The sequence below is a fragment of the Glandiceps talaboti genome, chromosome 10 (assembly GCF_964340395.1).
Source record: "Glandiceps talaboti chromosome 10, keGlaTala1.1, whole genome shotgun sequence".
In the NCBI taxonomy this organism is placed as follows: Eukaryota; Metazoa; Hemichordata; class Enteropneusta; family Spengelidae; genus Glandiceps; species Glandiceps talaboti.
This window is the reverse complement of record NC_135558.1, coordinates 5,267,543-5,280,694: the sequence shown is the minus strand read 5'-3', so window position 1 is coordinate 5,280,694 and position 13,152 is coordinate 5,267,543. Positions and strand designations below refer to the sequence as shown.

The 13,152-nt window shown below is 35.8% G+C and overlaps 1 protein-coding gene across 1 annotated transcript in view; it reads right to left on the bottom strand.

The window, feature by feature from the left end:
• Window positions 1–12,758, bottom strand: part of LOC144440554 (laminin subunit gamma-1-like) — a 52,354-nt gene extending 39,596 nt beyond the window's left edge. Inside the window, exon 1 of the mRNA XM_078129939.1 lies at window positions 12,299–12,758. Coding sequence (XP_077986065.1) covers window positions 12,299–12,758 — 460 coding nt within the window. The remainder of the gene's footprint in view (window positions 1–12,298) is intronic.
• Between the last annotated feature and the right edge of the window lie 394 nt (window positions 12,759–13,152).

Below are 13,152 nucleotides of genomic sequence, written 5' to 3'. Positions count from 1 at the left end.
TGACATCTACATGTGTATATCATAGTTAAAATTCCAATTAATTCAGAAATACTTCAAGACTTCTACAACTGAGTAATCCTTCCACTGGTATCATTTTGACACCCAGCTGTTTTCCTGTCTCTTGACACACACTGAATCGATATCACTTCTTGGTCTAGCCACATCAGCATTCCTTCTATTGACCTCCTTGCACCATCATTAAGTTGTATCTACACAAAACTTGTTTCTAATACTGCGGATAGTGGTAACACTTCTGTCTTAGGGTCAACAGCACACATTTCCATGATCAGTAATCATGGCAAGCCTGCAGAATAGTGGAACCAATATGTCACTATCAGTCTAGCGTGTGTACTTGAATGAACTATGAAATGTATGCTACGCTTGGGAAATCAAGCAAAAATGGAAGATTATAATTACATCAGGTGTTAGGCTTGTACATGTATATGAAGCGAGTTCATAGTAAGTCTTGAAGTTTATGGGAAGCTACCACAGACACTACTGCATCCACTTTTTCGGGAGTTGTGGAATAAAACATTGTGCAAATCTGAGAAGTTGTGTTGACAACAATCAGACGGTACACTACAACCAATCTAATTTCAAGGTTAAACCATGGCACTTATTGATGTAGATTGCACAAAATGTCTTATTTAAAACACAAAAACTTTATACTATCCTTTAATAGGCTCATATCAGTTCTAATAGAAAGCCTAGTAAAAGTTACATTATCTTAGACTTTAAGATATGTTGTGTTGTGCTGCCCTATAGTTGATAGCATGACACAAATATTATACCTTTATACAGACTAACATTACCTGTGGGTAACATTTTACCTTTTTTGATCAAGAAGCTTTGTTAAACTGTCTATATATTTGTTCTACAGCCAGGTGGTGTACAGTTGAGATGAGGGAAGTCATCGGGAATGTAATCTTTAGTATCTCTATTACATGTATTATTGTATAATAATCACTGAATCCGACTTAGTTTCATGAACTTGTGCAAATTCACCAATTATATGCAGACACCTATCACAAGTTTGGTATATACAAATATATATATTTATAGATGAACTTTAACCTCTTTTAATAAGCAGAGAAATAGACATGAAAGACTATTCCGTTTCTTAGAAATATCTTTTTAGTAAAAGGTTGTATGAAGAATGTAAGATCAAATTTTATGGAACCTTTAAAATCACTTACCTCTGTACACAAAGGGATATCTTGAGCGGAGATAAACAAAGTAATGTTTGATATACATGACTTGTGATACTTGTCTGTCAAATCAAGTAGTTCTGAGCAAAATTGTATACCACAGTCACTTTACAGCGATAAAGTAGGTAATGTACATTTTTAGTACCTCTGCTAAAAGTTAGGGTTAATGTCTATGGGATGTAAATTTAAACCAATAGAATGGTTCTGGTTTGTTTCTTTGTTGACACATTTATTATACTGTCAATGCAGACATGCTTAAGGTCAGGGGTCAGAAGGGCAGGGCAGGGGTTAGAAAGAGTTGGACAGGTCAATCTTAAACTTGCACTCGCTGCAACTCCACCAGTTTTTGAAGCTGGTTTGTTCGATATAACGACTTCCTTTCATTATGGTGCAAGTTTCAATTTCAAGATAAATGTCAAGAATAAACCTTGCATGCCTTATCTAATCTGTAAATCTGTGACTCAATCCATGTCTCTCTTGTTCTAGTCTAGATGCTATCCCAAGTATTGAATCTCTTCTCAGGCCTTCAAGACCAGCAACCGCTAGGCTCTAAACACTGTACTGTTGTTGTTTGTTCTCTTACACTGAAGATTGCATGCTATTATATTGCTTAGCTATATTGAATATGCAATATCACATGTGCATTTAATGATTTACATGTAATTCCATACACCGATTTCTTTTTTTTTTACTTGTTGGCAATGAGTTAATTTGCAATATATGTGTTGTCACTCATGATGATAGATTTGCATTCGACCAAAATCTACATGTTCATTTTTGTCATTGAAGGGTACTCAACAGCAGTCTGAAAAGTCCAGTCCTTGGTCTGCTTATGTAACCATAGGTTGACTATATATGCTGAAACAACACCTAGATCTTTCAGGCTAACTGAATAGTAGCTATTTTGAAAAGTAAGGTATGATATGACTGTTATTATCAGGTTCTGTCTGTGCCATTGCTTGTACTAATAGTTCTCCATGGGTTCTCCAACCATTTTCAAAGGTGTTGTCGCACACTAAATGTACTGTGTTTACTCTGAGATGCCAATGTAACCTTTTGTATTCCATAACTACCAGTTACGATAAAACAACTCTAAAGTATCACACTAGAATAAATCATTGTAAAACCAAAATGTCTGAATATACTTCAACAAACTACATAACAAAGAATTCATATATCATGTAACTGCTGACTGATATTAATTTATATTTTTACTTCACTATGAACACACAAGTCAACACTATTGGAGTCTGGACAGTAGCAGTCATCCCTGGGGCTTGGGTCAAAGGTCATACCCCTATTGTACAGTACATGCAGTGAAGGCATTCTAAGCGTTCAGTATCCTCTAATGAACAGCTAATCTCTTAATCTTATCAGGCTTTTTTTTCACTACTAACAAGGTAATTGTGTTGTTCCCTTAGATAGCCCTGACAATGTGACACTGAGGATTTACCATAACAATTGTATTAGCTAGTTATGACATTGTTCATCCTTGGAAATGGGTAAAGATTTTACGATATCGTCAGGTAAAGCATTATGATCAGTATTCAAATTAGGTTATAATCTCAAACCTCCACCTGCAGAGAAAGGCTTATGTCACTGACCTCTTGTCTACATCTATACAAGCTTTCACTGTGATGCCTGGTCATTGTTTTCGTTAGGGGCAGTAAGTAGATAAAATCTACCTGCGTTCTCAAGGTGTAATAATGGGGTCCATACATGTAACTGTAACATCTTTTTTGTTAAAAGCAGTGAGTACGCACAATCCACCCAAGTTCACCAGGTGTATTTATGTGGTTCCATCACTGGAAAACATGTTTTTATTATGGGCAGTAAGTAGATAAAATCTACCATAGTTCACAAGGTGTATTTATGGGTTCCATACATGTAACTGTACGTAACATTTGTCTGTGTTTTTGTTAAGACTGCAATTACGTAAAAATCTAACCTAGTTCCTCAGGCGTATTTAGGTGGTTCCATCACTGGAAAACCTGGTCAGTGTTTTTGTTAAGGGCAGTAAATTTACATGTAACGTGAGTTCCCCGCATAATTTACTGTATTTCCCCACCCAAAGTACTATGTAAAATTGATGAGCCTTATCAACTGAGCGTGAAATAAAACAAACTTTCCCAATACAATCTACCCAAGTTCTCCAGGTATATTTATTACATAATTAATAGGGTATCCATCATTGGAAAGCCTGGCACTCAATGTTTTTGTTTGGGCAGTGGAATTCCAAACATTTGGTATAAAAATTGATATTTATTTTGTTATTTCAGTTCATTTCGTTAAGTTCTAGGACCTACATGTATCTTTGCTTCCTGCTAAATGTTACCTTTTACAGCCAATATTGTGTGTGTACTTAACTTTGAAGCAGTGCTGTCCAGCAACATACATGATATGTATACATACATACATACATACATACATACATACATACATACATACATACATACATACATACATACATACATACGTGTACGTGTGTGTGTGTGTGTGTGTGTGTGTGTGTCTGTGTGTGTGTGTCTGTGTATGTGCATGCATGCAATTGTGTGGGCATCGACATTATGGTTTTGTGTTTATCAACGATTTATGAAGTAGTGTTCCAAGAAAAAATACCATACAATTTCAGCAGCTCTCTCAACCTATGAGAATGAAAAGCTCTCTAAACCAATCAGATTGTGGGAATACTGACAGATGACTTATACCTACTTGTTGCAAATAATCCACAGTAAATAGTCTAGCCTGGTAGTTATTTACCTTTAGGGCAGGCCATCTCTTGAATCAAATGGCAACAGTCAATACCTTATCAGTATTACATGTTAGAATCATATGGTGTTGTAACTTGTACAGAATAGGCTGTCAATGGGGAGTCTTTGTACAGGGGTCATGTTTGTACTTTTTACCAATCAAAGTGATGACAGCCTAGCATTGACCTAAGATAGTAAACTTGTTGGAATGCATACACAAAGGGTGGCAGTTACCACAAAAAATTCCTACGGAAACCACACTATCAACACAAAAGTCAAGGGAAACATGTCCTAAACCAGGCCTGTCCCATAGGAAGCCTGCTAGACTGTGTATTTTACCAGTACTATTAATGATGTCCCATTGAAATTTACCTTTCAGTGGAAAGCAAAATACAACTTCCGTCTTTTCAAGTGGCAGAAAAGGGGGGCTTCTTTGTTTCTCCAAGGACGTCAATAAGAATGGTCAATTCTTGTCACCAACTCGCCTTTCTTTTGTTGCAGCAGCCAACTTGGAGTATAGTTCAACATGTAGAGTGTGACTTGACAGTGTGTAGTGCCACACTTGAATCCATCAGTCATGCTACTAGTCCGACTACAGGTTCTTAACCAGATTGACAACAGAAATGTATTGTGTATACATGTAAATTTCCATGGCTTTCCCTTCTATACCTGACCAGATTGACAACTGAATTGTACTGTGTACACGTCAATTTCCATAGCTTTCTCTTCTATACCTTACCAGATTGACAACTGAAATGTACTGTGTACACGTCAATTTCCATAGCTTTCTCTTCTATACCTTACCAGATTGACAACTGAATTGTACTGTATACATGTCAATGTATGTCAATTTCCATGGCTTTCTCTTCCATACCTTACCAGTTTGACAACTGAATTGTACTGTATACATGTCAATGTATGTCAATTTCCATGGCTTTCTCTTCCATACCTTACCAGATTGACAACAGAAATGTACTGTGTACACGTCAATTTCCATGGCTTTCTCTTCTACACCTTACCAGATTGACAACTGAATTGTACTGTGTACACGTCAATTTCCATGGCTTTCTCTTCTATACATGACCAGATTGACAACTGAAATGTACTGTGTACACGTCAATTTCCATGGCTTTCTCTTCTACACCTTACCAGATTGACAACTGAATTGTACTGTGTACACATCAATTTCCATGGCTTTCTCTTCTATACCTTACCAGATTGACAACTGAATTGTACTGTGTACACATCAATTTCCATAGCTTTCTCTTCTATACTTTACCAGATTGACAACTGAAATGTACTGTGTACATGTCAATGTACGTCAATTTCCATGGCTTTCTCTTCTATACCTTACCAGATTGACAACTGAATTGTACTGTGTACACATCAATTTCCATGGCTTTCTCTTCTATACCTAACCAGATTGACAACTGAATTGTACTGTGTACACATCAATTTCCATGGCTTTCTCTTCTATACATGACCAGTTTGACAACTGAAATGTACTGTGTACACGTCAATTTCCATGGCTTTCTCTTCTATACCTTACCAGTTTGACAACTGAAATGTACTGTGTACATGTCAATTTCCATGGCTTTCTCTTCTATACCTTACCAGTTTGACAACTGAAATGTACTGTGTATGCATCAATTTCCATGGCTTTCTCTTCTATACCTGACCAGTTTGACAACTGAAATGTACTGTATACATGTCAATGTATGTCAGTTTCCATGGCTTTCACTTCTATGTACCTTACCAGATTGACAACTGAAATGTACTGTGTATACATGTCAATGTACGCTTTCTCTTTTATACCTAGTATCAATTGTGTACAGCTAGGAACCCATGTTGTTACTACATATTAAGGCCATACTCTCTTCTCATAACCATTTACTTGTTATGTAGAGTAGACAACAAAATTTTCACAGCCACTTAACTTTTTCCTCAACTTTCTGAAGTGTATTAATAATTTTATTAGTACTTATGTATAATTCTAAAATGTTGATGACACACACACACAGACACTTGCCATCATATGTTTTCTGGGGTATACACTCAGTCACTTTTACAGTGTCCACTTTACATGTAGCTTCCATGTTTTAAGTCATTTTTCAAACTTTCAAGATAGTTTGCAAATAAATACATTCACATTATATGTTAATATCATGAACCTTTATGTAAATCAGTTGTATACATCATGTCAATCCTCAACAACTGGAGAAAAACTAGATGCAATATCATTCAAAAGGGTTCTTGTTGTCTATCTCTTTACTTATATGCTGTTAGAAATCACTTGCATGGGATAAACCAATTTTTGTAAAATGAAAATACAATGTATCATTTAAACCATAGTGTTTTTGTTACTATAACTTATAGTAACAAAATCACTACAAATAAAACCTTCTAAGTTCTAATCTTACATTTCATTTCACTGGTATGGTTGTATATGACTTATTTAAATGTGGGTTTTTTTCACATATGTATTGTTTCACCGGTTTTCTTTCCAGTTAATATTATGAGTGGAGCTTAAGCTGCAAACACCAAAACATATCTGCATAGCAACACAATATTGATACCCACTCTGATAATTTATCTAATACCATGGAATGTAAAAGAAAATACCCTTAGAGTAGCCAGTTTCCTACACACATCTGAATAATGATCAGTTTGGCAAGGACGCAAAGGCCTCTAGAATGCAACACAGTTTTCTTTATGAAAACTTATCACTAGAAACCTAGTCATGTCAAATACTTAAAATAAAATGCAATGTATTGTGCCATTGCACAGACTCAAGTTACATTTTTAGTTTTTATTCATCATGTTTTTTTTTAACCACTAATCATTGCATTTACTTCCCAAGTACCTTTTTTGAGGCCCCCTAATACCCCAGTATGGTACTGGTAACCATCAACACCATGATAACTGATAGTGAAATAATATCCTTGCCAGAAGGTCACTATCAGACTACTATAACATACCACTATATATGTAACACTAACGTCCTCTGCTTAGACCTAGGCTTTATTTCATCGTCATAAATGTCATCAGAGGATGGCATGGTATTTTGCTGGAATGTTCAACAATAAGCAGATTTACTCAATAATATTAACGAAACCTTCCCCTTGACAATTACAACATAAATCATTGATTCATTCAAATCATTAAAAAGTTATTGGATAACTCTGGCAAGTCAACTAATTCCACTGTCTATGCTAGCTATCTCCAAGTCTGAAAACTGTTACAGTAAATCTCACTACCCTTTCTACAGATGGGTTAAGGATCCCAAAAACGCCTTTTTAGACACTTTTTATCTAAACCAGTATGTTAGCCTTTCTACAAGCACTGGCTTCAGTTGACATTTACCGAATTGAATATTCACCAAGTTGGTTACAAAGGATCATGGTGAAAAGTCAATATGCTGGGTGCAGTTCTTGTACTTGTTGTAGACAGGCTAGTCTGGCCTGAAGTCAAAGAAGAAAACTTCATTCAAATTATAAACCATTACATAATGGACAATTATACCATACCATGCATTGCACAAGCCAAGTTATTGTCTTCGAACAGAAAATATGGATTTTATACCCTGGTTGTTCTACATCATCATGACAACCCATGTCTACATTACTGGTTTTGCAGTGATCGAAATATATGTTAAAATGTTCTAAATCGCCATTATTTTTCCTGATTTTTCATACGTTATGCTTGAGGAAGTATAATTATATCATTCAGCAATATTTTTTTTCAATCAGCCAGATTGTAACGGTAATTATAAGGTCACTACTCATGTAGCCACTCTTTGTAACAAGGCCCCTTAGGTCACTCATATTTTCCTTGCAGTATGAAGACAAATATTGGTGAATAATATCTAACATAGCTGTCATAATCATTGCCTATGATTATTCTCTTATTTTTTTCACTGACCCATCAGTCTGAGTGCTCTGAAACTTTTAAAAAAAAAGTCTTGTTGACACATTCCATTCTTTCCTCCATGGTTACTCGGTAGCTAGTCTAGTACTATCTTTAGCATCAAATCTCAAGATATCTCTGATGATTTGATACGACAGATAGATCCAGACTACTTCATAGCATTCAACTAGTATCATCAACTATCTTATGGAGCACATGTAGTCACTCTTCTTGTACATCGGTAATTTCAAACTCACAGCTAAGGGTAGACATATGGTTGACATTCACACAAAGATTATATGGCATCTTTGTTAATGAGTTTCTGGTTGAATAAGATCATTAGTTAATTAACATATATTTGCATATCACTGTATGGCTTCCCAAGAGTGATAAATGCTTAAATTGTTGCTTTATCTGACACATTGTAGAAATGCAACACTGTCAACTAGTAAATCAAAACATCCATCACAATACATTGTTAACAACACTAGGTGACTAATGTTTTATTTTTGTCTACAATTTGAGATATTGTGAGCTTTTCACCTAATTAATTTGGTGGTAAATCTTGTGTCGGTATGGCATAATATAACCAATTTCCATGGCATCTCAAGATTTAAAGGACATAGAATTTGGTTCTGTGATTCCAATTTTTGATCTTACTTTTTTAACTATGTTAAGCCTCATAAAAAAATTGTATGGTTCCGGTTACGCTCAATTTTAGAATAGGTGGGATAGGTAGATTTTTTTTTATTTGATTATATATTTTTTTTCTGTGTGAGCATCTAGTTCAGGTTTTCCATCATTTTCCAAATGGTCTGTATTGTTTATTTCTTCCTATCAGATGTACAGCCATTACAGATTGGAAGAACAGTTTTAGAGTGTCTTTTTAAGTTGATGACAGTTTCTGCATCCACTATTTCTCATGAGACTTCACAATTTTTACAATTTTATTATTTTTGTCTTGAATATGTAAAAAAAAGTTTAGGGTCAGCAGTGAAAACTTAGGTGGAGTCGGGGTCGGGTAACCAGAACCAAACAATTATTTTTTTAGGCCTTAGTACTAGTTCATTGTTTCCTAACGAACATGTATATGTATGATACAGTTGTTCTGTATGTGAGAATTAACATAAATCTAACATCTATATTGGGTTGGGTGTATCAACTCAAGAGCTTTCCCTTGCATAGAAAGTAACAATTAAATATTAGAAAGTATTATCAAACAAACAAAGACAAGGTCCTGAAATACCAATATGAAATGTAAGTAAGGGTTTAAAATCAGCATGTGAGTTGTATTTCCTAATAATTTATACGAAACACAATGGCTCCTTTTGTGATGAGTTGATGATATTCATTATACAACTGCATTCTTATCTCTTATTTTTGAATATACAATCACATTCTCTTTCAACTTTCAAACCGGGTTACACTGTTTATACCATGTTAAATGGTACTATTACTAAGCTGGTAGCCTTCATACATTTACATGTTATAGGAAAAGACAAAGCAACTGCATTCTGAATTTCTTGTGGTAGAATGACAGCTAAATACTACAGATTTATTTTGGTTTGTCCCTGCAGAGATGTGCTACCACACTTTTTGGGATCAATTACAAGGTCACTTCTGGAATTTATGTGACCAGAGTGGAAACCGTCCTTGTCGGTGAAACAAAAGCCTAGGATAGGATGTGCAGGCACCATTCCTGGCACATGCCCAACCCATAGGAAGATGTCTGGTTTGAGCAAAGAAAACCACAGAAAAAAAGTTGCATTGTTTTGTGAGTAACTGCCTATCCAAGCCTTTGTTTGATAGGAACTTGACCAGAGTCAAAATGTACACAGTCATACATATCTGTGTCAATACTGATCTCTCCCCTCCTTTGAAACCCCTTTTGTAAAATAGACAATTCCACCTCATTAATTTACAGTTATGGGGCCAAGTTCAGTCGATAATAAATTTTCCAAGGGTGGGTCCACACCAAATATTTCAAATCAAACATGGTACAAACCCCTAAAATCAACCGGGATCATCATTATCTATGGCAGTCACTGACATTCAACGCCTATTTGGACAGTGTTTTTTAAATACTTTACATGCACTGGTTAAAACAATGACACTGAACAATGTACAAAGAGTTACCCAAATTTTGCATGAATTGTTCTTAAATCGATGATGTCTTTCATGAGTCCCCTGAATGAAAAGAGGCATTACTGAAGTGCACACAGGCTTGATTAATTAAGCAAACACTGTCAGCTCTATAGTGCTTTCAAACTCTTGATAAGGTTTTGTAGGCCTGCCACACCAGGGTAACTCCCAGGGTAAATTTATTGCAGTGCGTATACATTCTATGTGTGTTTTATACCATCCACTTGGACAAGCTTCTCCCATGAGAGCCATTCTAAACTGAAAGACTTGCCAATTTTGACTATCTAGCTCCTGTATGACTGTTTCTGATCTTCTGTCCTATTTTTGGAAGTCTTTGTAAATGATGTAAATGAAGGGGGAGGATTAGCTTTTAGATAAAACTCGGTCAAATATGATGCAAATACCTATCCCAGGCTGGGGAGGGGAGGGGGTCTCACCTATTTACCTTAACACTGTAGGGCTTCTTGACTACATGGCTTCATTGCTCTAAGCCAACATACTAATCCTCTAGTAGTAGTCCCATACTTGCCTTGCAACTATACACTCCACTTAGCAATATTACAATTTATGCAAATGTATGCAAATTAGTTGTTGAATTTGTTTTTATTATATAATGAAAGTGGTCTATTTATAGATTTTCTAATCTTGGGAGAGTACTTTATATGTCTTTCTATAATATGAACACTTTACCAAATAAAGAAACTGAAACTGGGCCCTCTTTTAAATTGATGACGCATTAAAAATAATCCTTGATTGTTTCGTTGTGTTATCCTACACAGTAGTTTCATATATTTTTCCAAGACTTCGTTCCCATATAAATAAATTGACCTTTAAAATATGTAAATTACACAATTTCCAAGTAAGACAAATTAAACCATCAAATCCATGCAAAGTGGCTCACCTGTCCAGTCAGCTTGTCGTTAACATTATCCAAATATGTGATGTAAAAACCAAAGACTGTTTATTTGCAGTCTAAAATGAGAAATCTATCTACAACAAAATTCTATATCTAAGGAAAATCATAGGGTGTCTGTATAAGGCTTGATAACTGGGTAGTTTTCATTAAATACTTCAAAGACTTTAACACCCTGTCCCAAAAACTTTGTCATTTAGCGAAAAACTTACAGAAAGTTGGCTACTGTGCCTTTATTTGTAGTGCACAACTGATAACCTTTTATTAACCATTCAGTAGCAATCAAAAAGTTCCAAAAAAAAATCCACCCTTTCTGAGCCTCATACCAATAAAATTGATCCCTGTCACTTTCTGTAAAGTTCTACCACCAACTTACTGATCAGGTTTTCCAAAAAGAATTTTAACGAGTCCATGATGTGTTTGTAGTGGGTGCAAAAAGAAAGAGTTGTGTAACATGCAAGGGCTACGACAAATATTGCTATTGTGTAGTGCCATGGGGAAGGACACATCATCTGGGCAATTCATCAACTTTCCTACAAACAAATGAAATTGTCTCAAAGCTCTATAGATTACACATATGCAACTATAAGTTACAATGAGCTTGAGGAAAAACTTGACTTGAAATAGTAAAGCATGAAAACTTTTTTCCATGAAAACGTTGACTGACAGGTGACATTGAAGTTGCTCTAATTATGCCAGTGTCAACAAGATCAGTTACTTGCCTGAATGCTCTACTTAGCAAATAACTTAACCCAAAAAGTTTACTCAAAGGCTTATGGAGAAAAACTTTTTTTTTCTCCAAAAATCAACGCAATTACTTTTGTTTCCCAAGTATGACCTGCTTAATTACTGGATTCTGTCTCGTTTCAAAGTAAACTTTGTCGTAATTGACAGGAATGTTTTTTTCTTTCATTTGATCTGCACTTTGTTGATTTGAGCGACTACTTTACGTTTATAAAGCCACTTTCTTGACTGTAAAGTTGTTACGTGTACAAACACCAGCGAAAAGTGGTGAATTGACTTCCACTTATTCATTGTCAGCTTCAGCTGTTAGGTGTAATTTACGAACAGCCTCTCGTTCCCTAATTACGTTGTCAAATTTGACTTTTTCTTAGTCTCCGATGTTTGAACAGTCGGATGCCCTGAATATTTGTAAGTGCTTGAAGGATGTGTTATGGTTGCATTGATAGTTGCAAACCGAATGATTCATTTTGGTGTAACAACCGAGCTCGACAGATATATAAACAGATTTGTAGCTCACAGTTATCCGACAACATTGTCAATGATTGTATGCATCAAGAGGTTATGAGGCCCCCTTTTTAACTTACGAAATTATCTACATGCTTACCGACTGAATTCAACAGAAAAGTGCGACTTACCAAGCGGAAGGGTTAGGTTGACGGAGTCGGGATACTGAATACCGTCCAACATAGTTTCACTCTGCCACCAACTTGAGTTAAAGTCGTTGTGAAAATCCGTCATATAATCTGGTGGATGCCTAAGTTTCGGATCGAAAGCATCACAGAGATGGCAGGACTTAGTAACACCGGTGACTCCAGTCTGCAGGCAGTAATAATCAAGACGGCCTGCGGTCCTGTGCCTTCCACACGTATTCGTCGATTGAATTTTTACATTGTAGGCTGCGTTCACAAATTCGGCAATACAACGCTGCGGTCGTTCCTGTTGGTCGTAGCAAGAGCTGCGACTCATCTGTTGTGCTATACTACATTGGACCAGCAAAGCAATTAGAAAGAGTTTAGCTAAGTAAAGAGTACTTGGAAATGAAAACTTGGCTAAATGAAGTGACCTACTGCCTGCCATAGTCCTCGTAGCCGCCATTCTTCAGACCAGAATCGAGTAAGTGGAACGCTTAGCATTCTGGGTCAAAAGGCTTGGTTGGACTATTCCAAACTTTTTAAAGGGGTGGATGAAATCGAAACTTTCTCAGCGTTATATGTAAACTGCACTGAAACTGTGAATCATCCAATATTAAAGCTAACTCTTAAACATTAACAATTATTTACATACATATTTTTTTTAATCATACACATTGATTCGAGTGCCCGTGGTCGTACCTATATGTAATTAAGTCGAAAAAGAACGAAAACTTGATTTTCAAATTGATCCTTTTACAACCATCTGGACTTTCATGCATAGTTTTCTTAGTTTTAAGCAGTTTGTTAACAAACAGGTACGTCTGTGATTAATTCAATGCTTTCTCATAGTTATTATA